At 35.4% G+C, this 18,505-nt stretch overlaps 1 protein-coding gene across 1 annotated transcript; it reads right to left on the bottom strand.

Moving 5' to 3' along the window:
- Positions 1-577: 577 nt before the first annotated feature.
- LOC127100794 (mitogen-activated protein kinase kinase 4) lies at positions 578-2,237 on the bottom strand. Its single transcript, XM_051038069.1, has 2 exons — positions 2,072-2,237; positions 578-1,928 (listed from the first exon to the last, which is right to left on the bottom strand). The coding sequence occupies exons 1-2, from the start codon at positions 2,072-2,074 to the stop codon at positions 822-824; spliced, it is 1,110 nt and encodes a 369-aa protein (XP_050894026.1). The 5' UTR covers positions 2,075-2,237; the 3' UTR covers positions 578-821.
- Between the last annotated feature and the right edge of the window lie 16,268 nt (positions 2,238-18,505).

Raw genomic sequence — 18,505 nt, 5'->3', positions numbered from 1 at the left:
ATAAAATATCTTAATCTTCATCATCTAAAAAAAACTAGGATCCCAAAGAAAACCACAACCATGCTATGAGTAATCAAATAACCAAAAGTTAAAGCACTTAAAAAGAACCAAACCCACTAATATTGAGAAAAGTGCCAAACCCAAAAGGGTTTGGAACGAGATTATGTTCCTTCTTTCACCTTTTCTCTACGATAATCATCTGTTCCATCTCACTTTTATACCCATATTAATGATGCTTTCTTTTCATTTTTCCTTTCAGCAAAAAAACAGCATACTTCTGAATGAATGAACCAAAATGGGGACCCCAGAAACAAATATTCCCAACTCAACAAATCATCTCATCATCATCATCATCTATAGATTTAGATTAGATTACCTATTTTAACTACCATAACTAATAAATCTATCTATCTGAGATAACATCATTTTCCATTAGTAATAACAACAATTACAATAAATAGAAAAGAACAAGAAAAAAACTCAATCCTTCTCTCAATGCATCATTTTGTTCTCATTCCCTTTAACTAACCAAACGTGCACAATCATTTAGCATAAAAAGATAACTAACAAAACAAAAGAAGTGAAAAGCAGTTACATAATTTTAAGCAAATAAAGGAAGCGTTGGATTTGGATTACATTTTGGTACATAATATAACATTTATAAAGATAAAAATAAAATTAAAAACAGGTCACCAGTGCTAGATTCATCATTCATGTTATGGTAACAATCTCAGCATCTGATTCAACCAATTTAGTTCTTCTTTTTTTGAAAATAGTACTAGTAATAATAATAATAATAATAATTAAAAAAAAAACATGAACTAAGAAGAAAGTGGCCTTGGTGGAGGAGGAAGTAGTTGATGGAGATTTGGAGGACTCTGATTTTGATGAGAAACCGTTCGAGTAAGAAAAGGATGCGAAAGCAACCTCGAAGCAGTCCATCTCCTCGACGGATCTCTCTGCAAACACCGCGAAACGAAATCTCTAAACTCCGGCGAAGCACTTGTCGGAGCTTCCGGTGGTTGCGACATACAAATAGCACACATCAAACTTGCCCAATCACCTTGTCTACCAACCGCAAACGGAAATCTTCCCATGTAAAACTCCAATATACTCACACCTAAACTCCATATGTCACCGGCGTAGGCATCGTATTGTCCGTCGTTGATATCGGTGTTTATCCTCTCCGGTGACATGTAAGCAATCGTTCCTACCGATGAATTACACGGATCCATCGTTTGATTCAGAATTCTACCAACACCGAAGTCAGCGATCTTAACCTGTTTCCGCGAATTGATCAACAGATTTGACGGTTTGATGTCTCTATGAACGATGTGACGACGGTGGAGATAAGCAAGTCCACGGAGGATCTGACGTGCCACGTCAGCAAGCTGATTCTCCTGAGGGATGTGTTTCCCTTCGAGAGAACCACCGTCCATGTATTCCAACAGAACCTGAATTTCAGCGTTGTGATCGTACATCTCGTGACACTTGACCACGTTTGGATCATCAACATCTCTCAAGATCTGGATTTCTCTATGGATCTGACGACGAACAGATTCCTCGTGATGACCGTAAATCACCTTCAAAGCGTAAGCACGGCTGTTGATTCTGTGAACTACTTTATAAACCGTTCCTCCGCTACCGCTTCCGATCCGGTTCAGCCTCTCCAGCTCCGAGAAAGGAATCACCAGTTGCTGATTCGTTCCTCCCGCACTTCCGTTCCCACCGCTTCCTCCATTTCCACTCCCGCCGCTTCCGCCACCAGACGGAGGAAGCGGAAGCGGAACCGCTAAGTTTGTGTCACGCTGTGGAAGCGGAAGCGTAAGGTCTCTGCGGCGGCGCTGGGGACGGTTAGGAGAACTTGCAGCTGAGCCGGTGGCGGTTGGAGGTGGAAGTTGAATCGGCTTCATCTCATTTCTTTCTCGCTAATACCAAAAAAAAATTAATAACTAAATGAGTTTAGTTTGAGATTAAAATTAATTATAATAAGAGGAAAAGAGGAAAGGTTGATATATCATATAGGAGTATATGAAATGAAAAAGATGAAAATGATGTGATAGAGAGAAACCATGGCAACGGAAAATTGGTGAAAGGAGTGAAGAGAAGGTTCCGGGAAGTGTGAGAAGCGAAACAAAAATTGATTTGATTTTATGATTATGAAAAAAATGTGAAAATAAATAAAAAAGAGCGAGAGGTTCGTTGGTTCTGTAATAATTTGACAGAGAAAAGAAATATTTATAATAATAATAAAATAATAAAAAAATAAAAGAAAAGTAATTTTGAGCTGAGCTTGAGAGGTGGAAGTGAGAGGTTGCTATCAAAAGAGGGAATCGAGATTTAAAAGAGAAGGGGTCCACGCGCCTACAGGGCCCGTGAGAAACGTGGACCAATTAGAATTCGGCACTGTTTTTTATGCGTAGGTCGACTTGGGTTGAGTGTCGAGGTGTAGCCTATAAGTTTTCTAGTACATCGTTGGATCACTTCACACATGTCATTATTATACAAAGATTTTAAAAAGGGATAATTAATTATTTTAATTGTTTCTTAATTTTACAATGAAAAAAATATTCACAAGATAAAAAAATTCTAAATATTTCTTATATTATTTTGTGTTAACTAAGTTAATTGATTAATTAGTTCTAGAATTTTTTTAATATTCATTGTATAAGTATATTTTGTAATTGTCAAATATTAATTATATAATCAAAACTAAATTATGTTACTCTAGATGATTATACATAGAATTATATAATAAATTTTAAGTGCAATCAATTTGCATCTAATAGAGTTAGAACCTTACTTCATTAGAATATAAAAAAAAATTTAAACTGTTTTTTAATTTTACAAATGGAAAAATATTCATAGGAAAAAAGAATTATAGATACTATTATATTATTTGTGTGAACAAATTAATTGATTGATAAGTTCTAGAATTTTGTAAATACGGACTTAAATATATTTTTAAATATTAATAATTGTAATTGTTAAATATTAAACTATATTTTATTTTCTTTAATATATATATATATATATATATATATATATATATATATATATATATATATATATATATATATATATATATATATATATATATATATATATATATATATATATATAGATGATTGTGATAGACGGGCACTATAAAAGTTTTTATATAAAAAATATATAACAATTTATCTCTTAGTCTTAAGATTTTTTTTTATTAATGTTATTTTATTAATAATTAAATTGTATAAATAATTTATAAACTAAAATTTATTTAATATTTGGAATTTGTTTAATAACTAATAGGTTATGTGAGTTGTTCAAACATTAAAGAAGAATATACATTTTGAATTATACCTATTAAATTTTGAATTATACCTATTAAATTTTGAATAATACCTATTAAATTAAGGGTAATATTAACTTATGTCTTATGGACACATATTAAGAATTAATTATAGAAATATTTTCTTGAAACTTGTGTATGGTCTTTATCAAAAATTTATAATTAATGTTTTCATTACTTTTTCTAATATAAACTTTCTATTTATGAATTATTTAAGCTATGTAATTGGAACACAAGTTAGTATTACCCTTTAATTAATATAGGGTAAAGCTAACTTGTGCCCTAGGGGCACAAGTTAAGAAAACTACTTATAGAAAGTTTGTATTGAAAAAAACAATTAAAAAATTAATTTTATATTTTTATTAAAGTCAATACATAATTTTCAAGATAACATTTTTTCATTTGATTCTTAACTTTTGCCCCTATGGCACAAGTTAGCATTACTCATTAATATATACTAGTGTCTAGATTCATTGTCTTTGTAGGTACAAAAGAATTATAGGATAAAATAGATAAATAGTAAAAAAAATGGAAAAAGAATTAAATTTAAATCAAAAACTAAAAAAGATATATCTCAAACAAAAATAAACTATACGAAAATGATGTTTTACCTTTTTTATATTGTTTTATATACAATTGTAATAAATTCAAAATATAATAAATTTCGTCTAATTGGGTTAGAATCTTACTTTGTTAGAATAAAAAAAAATTATTTAAATTATTTCTTAATTTTACAATTGGAAAATTATTCAAAGGATAAAAAAATTATAAATGTTTATTATATTATTTTGTCTTAACTAAATTAATTGATTGATTAGTATTACAATTTTTTTAATATGCATTATTTAAAGTATAAATAAACTTTACAATGTTAATAATTGCAAAATATTCAATTATTTTTATTTAATTTTTAATGATGTTTAAAATAATATTTATACATGACTGACTCTTCTTAGAATGAAAATACATTAACAACTAATCTCTTAGTTTTATCGATATTTATTTCTATATTAAGGTTATTTTATTATTAATTAAATTGTATAAATAATTTATAAATTAAAATTTATTTAATATTAAGAATTTATTAAATAAAGTAATATAAAATTAATAAACAATAGGTAAATGAATGTGTTACATGTTAAAACATCAACTGACTCCTCTCACTATTAAAAATTAATGTATACTAACATTGATTTGTCCGTCTTTTTTTATATGCACAAGTTAATTATATGATAAAACAGATAAATAATGGAAGATATTGGAATGAAAAAAAAAGGTTAAATCTAATTAAAAACTAAAAATATATTGTTATAGATATATTTGAAACAAAATTTATATTTGAAACAAAAATAAACTACACTAAAATAGTGTTTCACCTTTATATATTGTTATAGATATAACTATAATAAATTTTAAATGCAATAAATGTGTGTCTAATAGGGTTAGAACCTTTATTCATATAAAATAAAAAAATAATTATTTAAATTGTTTCGTAATTTTACAAATGGAAAAATGTTCATAGGATAAAAAATTATAAATATTTATTATGTTATTTTGATTTAACTAAATTAATTGTTTCTTTAGTTCAAGAATTTTTTAATATGCATTATGCATGTGTATAAATATATTTAAAATGTCAATTAATTGTAATCGGCAAACATTAAATTATATATATATATATATATATATATATATATATATATATATATATATATATATATATATATATATATATATATATATATATATATATATATATATTTAAAGATCATTGTGATAGACAGATATATTATAAAACTTTTTACATTAAAAATATAAAACAATTAATCTCGTAGTTATCAATATTTATTTAAAATAACTTAAAAACTAAATTTTATTTAATATTTTGAATTTATTTAATAAAGTAACATAAAACTAATTAACAGTAGATCAACGAATATGTGAATTGTCAAAACATCAACCCATCAACCAACTTCTCTAAACAGGGAGTATATTTTAAAACTATACGTATTAAACTAATATATATATATATATATATATATATATATATATATATATATATATATATATATATATATATATATATATATATATATATATATATATATATATATATATATATATATATGTATATATAAAAGTGTTACGCGGACACTTTCATGTCTGTCTAACCGTTTTTTTTAAGTATTCGTGTGAATTATTTAGTAGAAGATAATACAGTGAATAAAAAGTTAAATTTAAAACAAAATTAAAAAGGATATATTTAGAACAAAAAATAGACTACACTACAATGGTCTTTCCTTCCATTTTTGTTGTAACTTTTTTGTAAAAAGTAAAAAAAAATATATATAAAAAAATATTTAGTACTCTATTTATCAAAATGTAAAAAAGAATATTAATAAAGTAAGGTTAAATATTACAAATAAAATAGTAATCACTAAAACAAAATAAATAAATGGAAATATAATCCATTTCTTAATAGAAAAAAGATATATTTAAATTGAATATATAAGAATATAGTTTAATATTCTTTTTTGTCTCCTTTAGGTCATTTTGGTCCTTATCTTGAAAAAGATTTATATTGGTCTCCTAACTTTTCAAAATGTATCATATTAGTCATTTTTTTCTAATTAGCGATTGAATTCTGAATTTTTTCATCACTAATTAGAAGAAAAGGACTAACATGATACACTTTGAAGAGTTAAGATACTGAAATTCTGATATCAGATATAAGATGTCGAAGGTAATGTTACGACACTGATATCTGCTAACACACAATGGATAAAATAAACAGAATGGTAAAGCGAATAACACAAGCAATTGTTAACCCAGTTCGGTGCAACTCACCTACGTCTGGGGGCTACCAAGCCAGGAAGGAAATTCACTAAAATAGAATTAGTTCAAAGACTATCCGTACACTTCAACAAGTTACAGTCTTTCTCACCTAATCTCTACCCGTGCAACTTCTACCTAAGCACTCTTAGATATGAGAACCCACTCACTTCCCTTACAATCACACACCAGTGATCTTAAACAACAATCCCTTGTGAAAAGAAAATATTTTTCAATTACAAACTCTTGATTTTACTTCACAGTTTCAATCAAGAAGACACACTCTTGATCTTGCTTCACAGCTTTGATCAAGAAGACACACACTTGATCTTGCTTCACAACTTTGATCAAGTGGACACACACTCTTGCTTAACAGCTTTAGAGTGACAAATTACAACCACAAATCAGTCCAATTCAATCATCAACGGATGACTTGAATGACCTACAAGTCTTACGACTAAACAGACACAAACCCTAACTCTCTCTCTATTTCGCTCAGTCTTGGTTGTGTGTTCAAACAGCTTTTCTAAGTCCCTTTTTATAGAAGCATTCAACTGGGCTTGGACATCTTGAAAACCCTAAATCTATTTTCCAATCAAATCTTTTTATAACAACTGTATAGATCTCCTTGGAAAATAAGTAAATCTGGTTGTAATCCATGATTGAATGCGCCAGCTAGCCATATCTTCAATCATCCAAAGATTGCCATTAATTGTGCAATCACAAAACACCAGACATTCATACTGAATATTCTGTGTACAGGATGTCATGACATCAGGTCTGACATCCTGGAAAAAATCCTGCATAATCCAATTTCCTTTTATAGCAGGTACAACCATATCAGATGTCATGACATTGTGCATGTCATCTGAAATAATCCTGCATGAACATGTCTTTCATCTAAGCTCCAGCAGGTACATCCAATATCAGAAGCCTTGTCATTTTATGTGGCATTCTGAAACAATCCTGCTTGCATATGTTCTTTAACTCCAGCAGGTACATAGCATATCTTATGTTAAGACATCACACATGACATCTTGTGAACACTCTTTGTTTTACCAAAATTGCTGCCAACACTTAGAATCAACAAACTCCCCTTTGGAAAATTTTGGCTAAAACATATATCTGTCCTTTTTGTTCACAAGGCAAACTATCAGCAGTTTAAACAACTTAACAGTAGTTTAATCAGCAGCAGAAGCAAAACAATTACTAGCTATGGCTACTAGTAAGACACACATGCACAAGGGTACTTCTCCTCCCCCTAAATCTGTGCAAAAATCAGAATTACTAGTTATGGATGCAACTAGTAAGACACACAAATGCACAATGCACCAGGGTACTTCTTCTCCCCCTAAATCTGTGCATTCATCAAATATAACAGCTACTGTAACTCCAGCACCTGTACCAGCCAGAATGTCATACTGACATCTGCTTCAACATCAACACATGTGCACCATATCAGACATCCTCTTTGACATCTGCAAACAGAACAACAAAAACATTCTGTTTTAACACCTGTGCACTTCTTCCAAAAATAGTTGTCCTTCTGTCCAGCCACATACAACTTCCATATCAGCACTTCTCCCCCTTTTTAGTCAAAATTGACCAAAGGTGACCAATTAGACAAAATAAATGTCTATTAGCCTAGCAGAGAATGTTAGAACATATGTTATAACATTAAGCATGTTAAAACAAAAAGTCAGGAAGTACGCATCATCATTAAACACAGCTGTGATAGCTGGAATAATGAACAAATCCAAGGAACTCATTAAGAGCCCTAAATATTACATAACAGGCATCAAGAGGACTGCCACAAAATACAAAAACAAAAACCAATCAAGACAACAGCCTTCCAAACAGCAGCCCAGCTTGCACCACACCTCCCAGTCTTCAATTCAGGCAGGAACCATTAATCAAAAGAGGAAGTATCACCTTCACCTTCATCTTCATCTTCTGAACACTCAGCGCTTCCAGAGCAGCCACTGGATTGTGCTTTTCCATCTGAGTCCTTACCATCCTTTTCTAACTCTTCTTTTTCCAGGTTACAAATAAGAGCTTCCAAAGCTTATTTTCTTGCCTTTGCCACCTTCATACCCTTCTCTGAGTCACAAACTTCCATTTGGCAGCACCACCTTCCACGTGAAACGAGATATTGTCAAGATGAACAGCAGCCACTTTGTTTGGAGACTTCTTTACAGGCTTCCTTTTAACAGGGGAAATGTCTGAGACATCATATTCGACATCCTCATCAGATTCAGAACTCTCACTTTCCTTCATCTTCCTGACCTCTACTTTACTCCAAGTCTTGGAGGGACCTATACCAACAACCCTTTTCTCCTTCCTACCTGTCCTTATCTCAGCCATACTCTTCCTTTTTCTTAGTCTATTAGATACACTTGTTTTCACAAAATTGACCAACATGTCATCTTCTTCCTCAAACCCTTCTTCCTCAATGTCCTGAGCAGTATCAGGGGACATACTAGGTAAGTTTTTTCCAAGAGAACATAGTCCCTCAGCAGCTACTTCCTTTTCTGTTTTAGATGAGTCATCATCTTTCTCAGCTTGGGTTTCCACCTCAGGTGAGGGGTCCCTTCTGGACAGAGGGGTAAAAATGTCCTTAACTCCATGCTCTTCATTCAGTATCCTAGTAACTAGGTTTCTTATGATGCGATCAGTATAATGCATGTCCTCTTTATCAGGCGATTTTTCGGGAGTGTTACCTTGCTTAGCTCTAGCCATGGAAGGGGAGCTTGGAACGTTACCTGGTATCATACGCAGAGGAGTCACGTCCATCAAATCTTCATCTAAAAATTCCATGGAGGAAGTTATAGTATGAAAGGATTTTGAGCTAGATGTTTACGGATGTTGAGACATGTTGTTGAACTTTTGAGAAAACTTTCTTTGCCCTAGCAGAGGTTCTTTGAGAAGTTTGATGAAGATGGAAAGAATTGTGTTCAGGCAGAGTGTGCAAATGAAAGAGATGTTATTTCTAATACTAGGAGATGATTCATTATTAATGTGGCTTTTTCTTTTCATTGGGCAGACAATATTTTTGTTACCTTTTCCACTTCTCATTAATTGCCATATTTTCTCAAGAAACCAATCTCCTAATTTTCCCTTTTCATATTTCAGTTGAACAACATACCAATCCCTTGCAGTCCTGTTGGTTAGTTGCATTTCATGCTGTAGAACTATGAGTTTGTTTTCAACATATTTTCTACATGAGTGATGAAAGCAAGTGATGTACTTGGTCCAGTTGTGCTGAATATGTTCTTTGGACAAAGGTGTACCATCCAGGTTGTCATAATATAATGTCATAACATCGAGTGTGACATTGTATATAATTATCAGTAATTTCATCCAACTTGGTTGAGCATTGTTGCTTTCATCTGATATTTTCTCAATTTCCTTTGCACTCATAGTCCCTTGTGTCTCAGCAAAGCTCTTACTACCTTCAGACTTCATACCACCAGTCATATGTTCAGGTGTTTGGGCCATCATGACCTTTTCTTCCTTGAGGTTAGGTCTTAGCATCCTTATCTGACACTTTTCCTTTCCCTTGGTGATTGTTCTTGTAATTGTACTCATCTTAGAGGGGTTATCCATTTGAGAGCTCCAAATGTAGCAGTTGTTGTTGGTCCTGATTCCTTTCATAATTACTTCACTATCTTTGTTCACAATCAGACATTCAGTTTTAGTGAAGATGATATTCAGACCTTGATCCCCTAGTTGACTGATGCTTATTAGATTTGAAGTCAAGCCCTTGACCAGTAGAATATTGTCAAGTTTAGGAGCTCCAGGACACTCAAGCTTGCCTATCCCCTTTATTTCACCTTTAGCTCCATCACCAAAGATTACATAGCTTAAGTCATGAGGGTGAAGATCAGTTATCAAGTCTGAGTTTCCAGTCATGTGTCTAGAGAATCCACTATCAAAATACCACTTTTCTTTGTGAGCCATTAGACTTGTAATATTAGTCTTAGGAACTCATTGCTTCTTGTTGATAGGCCTGTGATGTTTGGGTCTGGGTTGATAGTGAGTCTGTTGATGAACATGGCTAGGATAACCATACAGCTTATAACAGGAAGACCTAGAGTGTCCAGATTTCCCACAGTATTGACATCTCCATCTTTGGTGTTTGCCATCCTGTTGTTTTCTCTTCTGATGATGTTGATGAAAGGAGGTAGGGTAGCCATACAGCTTATAGCAGAAGGGCCTTGAGTGTCCAAATTTCCCACAGTAATGACATCTCCATCTTTGGTGTTTGTCTTTATGTTGTTCTTTCTTCTGATGGTGTGACATCTTGGAATTGCTCTTACTATTGCTGCATTTAGGTTTAGCTTGAGGTTTGCAGTCGGTGTAACTACTTTCAGCCTTAGTTTTATGGTACCCTATTCCAGATTTGACGCCTGTGATTTGTCCAGTTTGAAGAATCTTGTCTAAGGAGTCAGATCCATTGTTCAGCATCCTTACATACTTGGTTATCTCTTCTAGTTTTGAGTTTAAGAGCACAACTTCAGTTTTTAGCTTGAAGATGGTTTCCACATGTTCTGCTTTTTCTTTCTCCAGTTGAACTATCTTCTGGCTTTCAACTTGTTGATCTTCATCTAGCTTGACCTTTAGAGCCACAACTTCTGTTTTCAATTTGGAGATGGTTTCCAAGTATTCTACCTTCTCATTCTCAAGTTGAGTTATGTCTTTCTCCTGGTTTAAAGACTGCTTGTTTAGCTCTACACTTTTTTAACACAGATCTCTGTAGGTAGAGGCCAATTCCTCAAATGTTACTTCACCATCACTTGAGTCTTCATCAGATCCCCATCTTCCTGTCAAAGCAGTCACAAGATTTGCAGCCTCCTCTGTATCACTCTCATCTGCCCAGGTGGCAGCAAGACTCATCTTCTGCTTCTTGAGGTAGGTACCACATTCTGTTCTAATGTGTCCTTACCCATCACATTCATAGCACTTTACTTATTTTCCTTCTTTGGGCTTTTCTTCTGACCTTACTCTTCTTCCATTGCTAATGTCAGATGTGATGTTTTTGACATTTGCCTTGGATCTGACATCCATTTTCTTTAACAATCTGTTAAACTGTCTCCCCAGCATTGCAACTTCATTGGCCCACTCTTTATCCATATCTTGACTGTTTTCCTCTTCTGTGTTGGATACAAAGGCAATGCTCTTGGTTTTCTTTTCAGTTCCCTCAATCAATCCCATATCAAAGGTTTGGAGGGAGCCAATTAGCTCATCTACCCTCATGTTGGAGAAGTCTTGAGACTCTTCTATGGCAGTCACCTTCATTGCTAATCTCTTAGGGAGTGACCTGAGTATTTTTCTTACCAACTTTTCATCTGTCATTTTCTCTCCCAGAGCTCCTGAAGCATTAACAATCTCAAGGATCCTCATGTGAAATTCATGAATGTTTTCATCTTCTTTCATCCTTAAGTTTTCAAACTTGGAGGTGAGCAGCTGAAGTCTAGACATCTTTACCCGTGAGATGCCTTCATGAGTGACCTTGAGAATGTCCCAAGAATCTCTTACCACTTCACAGTTATTTACCAGCCTGAAAATATTCTTGTTTACCCCATTGAATATTGCATTCAAGGCTTTAGAGTTTCCAAGAGCAAGATCATCCTCCTCCTTGGACCATTGTTCTTCAGGCTTCTTCTCAGTGGTGGCTTCTCCTTCTTTAGTAATGACAAGATGCACCCAACCTGTTAGCACAACTTTCCAAGCCTTGTTATCAAGGGATTTCAGAAACGCTACCATTCTATGTTTCCAATAGTCATAGTTAGAACCATCCAAAATTGGTGGCCTATGAACAGATCCTCCATCTCTCTCCATTGTACCAGAAAGTATTGCCCCTAGATCTCACCCAGAACCAGAGCAGGATGCCTGCTCTGATACCAATTGAAATTCTGGTATCAGATATAAGATGTCGAAGGTAATGTTACGACACTGATATCTGCTAACACACAATGGATAAAATAAACAAAATGGTAAAGCGAATAACACAAGCAATTGTTAACCCAGTTCGGTGCAACTCACCTACGTCTGGGGGCTACCAAGCCAGGAAGGAAATTCACTAAAATAGAATTAGTTCAAAGACTATCTGTACACTTCAACAAGTTACAGTCTTTCTCACCTAATCTCTACCCGTGCAACTTCTACCTAAGCACTCTTAGATATGAGAACCCACTCACTTCCCTTACAATCACACACCAATGATCTTAAACAACAATCCCTTGTGAAAAGAAAATACTTTTTAATTACAAACTCTTGATTTTACTTCACAGTTTCAATCAAGAAGACACACTCTTGATCTTGCTTCACAACTTTGATCAAGAAGACACACACTTGATCTTGCTTCATAGCTTTGATCAAGTGGACACACACTCTTGCTTAACAGCTTTAGAGTGACAAATTACAACCACAAATCAGTCCAATTCAATCATCAATGGATGACTTGAATGACCTACAAGTCTTACGACTAAACAGACACAAACCCTAGCTCTCTCTCTCTATTTTGCTCAGTCTTGGTTGTGTGTTCAAACAGGTTTTCTAAGTCCTTTTTTATAAAAGCATTCAGCTGGGCTTGATCATCTTGAAAACCCTAAATCTATTTTCCAATCAAATCTTTTTATAACAGCTGTATAGATCTCCTTGGAAAATAAGTAAATCTGGTTATAATCCATGATTGAATGCGCCAGCTAGCCATATCTTCAATCATCCAAAGATTGCCATTAATTGTGCAATCACAAAACACCAGACATTCATACTGAATGTTCTGTGTACAGGATGTCATGACATCGGGTCTGACATCCTGGAAAAAATCCTGCATAATCCAATTTCCTTTTATAGCAGGTACAGCCATATCAGATGTCATGACATTGTGCATGTCATCTGAAACAATCCTGCATGAACATGTCTTTCATCTAAGCTCCAGCAGGTACATCCAATATCAGAAGCCTTGTCATTTTATGTGGCATTCTGAAACAATCCTGCTTGCATATGTTCTTTAACTCCATCAGGTACATAGGATATCTTATGTTAAGACATCACACATGACATCTTGTGAACACTCTTTGTTTTACCAAAATTGTTGCCAACACTTAGAATCAACAGATACCAATATGAACCTTTTTTTTAGTTAAAAGATCAAAATGAAGCTCGAGGTTAACATATAGGACCAAAAAGGATATTAAGTAAAAATTAATAAATAGGTCGTTGGATACAATCGATGACTATGCATAATCTCAATAGACGATAAAAAATGATTGATTAACATATCCTTTTCACCTGAGATGATTAAAAGTTTGTTATTAACCATAAATTTCATCTTCTAATGCAATGTGGAGGTTACTACCCTTGCAGAATGTATCCAGGGCCGTCTCAACAGATAACTATAGGTTGGATTGATGCCCATGACCTGAAATGTGATTTGGAATACATGCGGGCCAATTTGGATAGGTGGCTCTGCCTCCTCAATCACTGTTCTTCTGGACCCATCAAATGCTTTAACTAATAGTGCGTTAGGCCTCATTGTCGGTCCTTGAAAAGAGAGCTTAGCAAGTGTTCTTTTTGGCATGACGTTGAAGGAGGTTCCAATGTCCACTAGTACTCTAGCCAATGTATCCTCTTTTCACTTTACTGACACATGTAAGGCACGATTGTGATCTTGTCCATCTTTTGGAAGCTCATCGTTGTTGAAACGTAGAGTGTTGCAAGTCATGATATTGGCGACCACTCCATCAAAATGTTCAATCGTTATACTCTGAGTGACATATGCTTGAGCTAACACCTTTAATAATGCATCCCTATGTGCTTGGAAACTCAATAGCAAGGACAAAATGGATATTTTTTATGGTGTTTGATGCAGTTGGTCGACTACTTTGTAGTATCTTTTCTTGATTATCTTCATAAATTTGTTTGTTGAATCAGGCTATTTGTTAGGAACCACAACTGTAGCTTCCTTTGTCGGTCCTCAAGAGGCTTCATTAGTCACGTTAAACTCGAGGGTCTAAATTCAACCATTACGTGTAATTCTGCTTTATCAATCAACCAAACCCTTAAAAACCCCCCTCAAAACAGAACCCTGCATCATCTTCTCCTCAACCATCCTCCACATTTCTAACAAAACCTCCAATACACAACCCAACTATCATCTTCCAGAATCTGCTTTGAACCTGTAATCCACAAAAAACCTTCATTACACATTCAGAATTCACATGCGCAACAACCAAAATCCAAAATCCACGCTTCCAAATCATCTTCAAGAACACACACTTCGGCTACATTTCTAACCAATAATCCACAGAACCACATCAACGCCCAAAATAAAAACCTGTAAATTTCTCGACCCCTTCCTCCAACCTCAGAACAAAACAACAACATAAACTCACGCAGAACAGGAAAACGAAAAATAGAGAACAAAAGAGAAGAAGAATTCATAGTAGAAAGGTATCGGAAAAAATAGGAAAACTTACTGGTCCGCGAGGAAGCAACTGCGTCATCGGCTTCACTCTTCGTCATTCATCATCACGAATCCTTCAACAAATGATCGGTGTTGAACTCGCTTCATCGCAAACGTAACCCTCTTCATGAACACACAAACAAAGCGAACAGTAAGTTCTTCTTTCCTAATCCATTCATTCCATGTACGTGTGAGGATGTATTGAACTTCCATTTGTTACGGTACTGTTCCGGATCTTGATTTTGAGGTTCGCTTGCAAGATTTCATAGAAATAATGCACAAATTCAGAGGGAATTGACGTCGTGTTCATGGTGGTTACACGTCGATTTTGCGCTTCGCGTTTCGTCATCGCGCCGTGAATGTTCCGTTCATGTGCGTGCGGTTTGAATGAGCGTATTTGTTGAGATACTGGCATTGAGTTCTTGGGGCGAATCCGGTGTCATACGGTGAACTGACTTTTTGTGTTTTTTAATCGCAGTGTCGCGGTTAGCAAGAGTCGCCACCGACTTTTCTTTTATCCAATAAGGAAAGGTGGAAAAGAACAGGAAAGACCTTAATTTAGATTCTTAGGTTCGGGAGGTACATTATACAAAGGGAAGGTGTTAGCACCCTTTGTATCCATGGTTATCCATGGGCTCTTAATTGCTCAATCATTTATGTTTTTCTAGTTTGAAAAAGTGGTTGAGAAATGTGTAGGAAATGTTTTGAAAAGGAGAATTTAACTTTGTAATGATTCTTGAATGAATGTATACAAAGTGGTTATCTCGTTTAGTTTTGAAAATAGTTTAGAAAAATATAACTCGGCAATGATTCTAGTGCGAATGTACGCCAAGTGGTGATTTTCTAATGGAGGTTTTGAAAGGTGTAAGGTGTGAAAAGTAGTTTTAAATTGTGAATAAGCAATTAAGAGTTATACCTATCCGAGGTCTTTCCGGGCATTTCCTATCCTTATGAGGGTAAAACTGTCCTTACTATTGAGAAGTAAGCAGTTTTATCCTTTGGATGTAGAAGGGTCATCGAAGGGTCATCGATTGGTCATCGATTGGTCATTGAAGGCAACAGTTGTGAGGATACCTTAGCATTCGAAGGGACGATCATCATTTAACCGTAGGCTACACCGAAGGGTCATCGAGGGACAAAGGCAACATTCGAGGGACTATGATGATTTAACCGAAGGGTCTTTGCTAAGTGTATCCCCATATTCGCGGGACATGACCATAATACCGTAATCGTAGGGTAACAAAAGAGAGGTCCAAGATCGCATATTAAAAGGCAAAGTTTTACAATTAATTAGATAGCCGTAGTCGATTAAGTAATTAGGTCCATATTAAAATCAGTACATTAAGATCAATTAAGCCATTAGGGTGGATCTTCACCATGAAATTAATACATTAAAATCAATTGAGTAATTCAGGGTGAATCTCCATAAGGGTATCCCACACATAAAGTGGAATACCTAGCCGGCCATTTCCTCGGGAATATGTAAACCTTTACACAATTCAGCACACGGGTTAGAGCATCAAAGTAAAGTATAATTGAAAATTGCACTACAACACAACAGTCATAATCTCAGGCCAAATGATGCAGAATTATAATAAGTCTTGGTTAGATAGACATAAGGCAGAATAAAAAAGAAACCAAGCAGCCACTGTCCCGTTCGCCTCTGCTTCGCCTAGCGAAGGCTCAGCGAATGCTCGCTACAGGCTCGCTTAGCGATGTGCTAGCAAGCGGCCACGGGTTTGGAGTTTGACAGCAGCATGACCTCCGAAAACCTGAACTTTTATGGCATTTGATTACAGGAATAGCATGGACAAACATTCATGATATTCAAGCATATTTAAATTCGCATGTGAAATCAAATTACATATTCGAAACTTCAATCATGATGCTTTATGTATATAGAGATTACCGATTAAAAGCATAAAACAATAGTGATGCGCAAACCTGTTTGCAACTAAGCTGCTATGTTGGAGAGACTGATCACTTTTGGTATCGGATGGAGTTGGGCGGCGGTAGCTTCGGAGCGGAGGAGCGGAGGAGCGGCCTTCAGGGTTTCTTTATTCGGAACTCTCTAAGGTAGCCTCCAGGGTTTCTGTGTCAGGGTTTCCGTCTGTCCTTGTCTCTCTTTTTCGTGGCTGAAGTGCCAGTATTTATAGTGATCGTGGTGACCTAGTGGGCTCAGAATGAAGCCCAAAAATTCCGATGTTCGCAAGCTTCGCTAGGCGAGCGTGTAGCGAAGGTTCGCTAGGCGTGCGTGTAGCGAAGGTTCGCTAGGCGAGCGTGTAGCGAGCAGGCCAGTTTGGGCCATTTTCTGGATTGGGCCTGTTGTGAGCTGGGCTTTTGTTCCTTTAAGGTCAGTGTCTTGCAGAACAAGTTGGAGTGCTTCGAGAAATGTTTTGCAAGATTAATGGGCAAATTTTGGGGTATGACAGCTGCCCCTGTTCAATATTCTTGAACCGAGAGAGTTAGGATGGCATGTATGTCATTCGTGGTTTGGAGGTGGAAGATTATTGAACACTAGAATGCCCAAAAAATTTGCGCTTGTCAATCAGGAGCTAGTCTTGATGGAGATGGGCTTAAAGATGCCATCCAGGGAATTTGATGATGAGAGCTTCAGAGTGCGTCGTACATTAGACGATATCTGAAGACATGGATGTCGTATCGGGTCATACGCTAGCCCGTATAGTGAGTTATCCATTATGCTGTCGACTTCGTTGGGGAGTCAGAGTGTGTTATACGCTGCTGGGGATAAGGGATCAGAATGGATCATACGCTAGACCGCATCTGAATACCAGAGTGAGTTGTTCATTGGGCGGATGACTTCGCTGAGGATGAAAAATCAGAATGGATCGTACGCTAGATCGTCTCTGAGTTGCAGAACGAAACCTCCATTAAGCGGGTGATTTCACTGGGGATAGAAGATCAGACCGGATCGTATGCTAGATCGTATCTGAGTTGAAGATCCAAATGGGTCTTATGCTAGACCGTATTGGAGTTGCAGGATGAGTCGTCCGTTAGGCTGTGTCTGATGATGAAAGGGGGTAGTCGTACGCTAGACTACACTTCAGAAATGTACCGTACACTAGGTAGCATCTGAGGAGATGAAGGTCTAACTGGGTCGTACATTAAACCGTATCTGAGCAGAATGAGTCGTCCATTAGGCTGAATCTGACGATGAAAGGGGTAGTCATATGCTAGACTACACTTCAGAAATGTACCGTACACTAGGTAGCATCTGAGCAGCAGAATGAGCCGTCCATTAGGCTGAATCTGATTATAAAAGGGGGTAGTCATATGCTAGACTACACTTCAGAAATGTACCGTACACTAGGTAGCATCTGAGGATATGAAGGTCTAATTGGATCGTACATTAGACCGTATTTGAGTTATTGAAGGTCAGAATGGATCGTACGCTAGATCGTATCTGAGTTGAAGGAGTCATATGTTGGGCCGAATCAGAACGAACCGTACATTAGGCTGAATCTGATAGTATTTGTGTATGCTGTATTTGCGATAAATGTCTGGGGTGAGCTTATAGATGCCATCGTTAGGAGGATGTCAGAATGAATGTTGACATGGAGTATATCTGAAAGATGTAGTTGAATCCTGAATGTAATTGATAAAGCTGTCCGTCTGAATGGACCTTTGTTTTGATTGTATCAAGAGGATAATTAACCTGAAAAATAAAGTTAGCTTCATGCCATGTCATGATGCATGAGATGCAAATGTTGTATGCATGCGTGTGCTGTGAAATGATGTAATGAGTGAATTATGCGTCTGGAATAAATGAGAGCATTGTATACATGTATATGTTATGAAATGATGTAATGTATATGATGCGGAATGAAAATTGTATGTAGGTATGT

This window comes from Lathyrus oleraceus, chromosome 7, assembly GCF_024323335.1.
Source record: "Lathyrus oleraceus cultivar Zhongwan6 chromosome 7, CAAS_Psat_ZW6_1.0, whole genome shotgun sequence".
NCBI lineage: Eukaryota > Viridiplantae > Streptophyta > Magnoliopsida > Fabales > Fabaceae > Lathyrus > Lathyrus oleraceus.
Note: the sequence above shows the minus strand (reverse complement) of the source record. Positions and strands in the feature narration are given on the sequence as shown.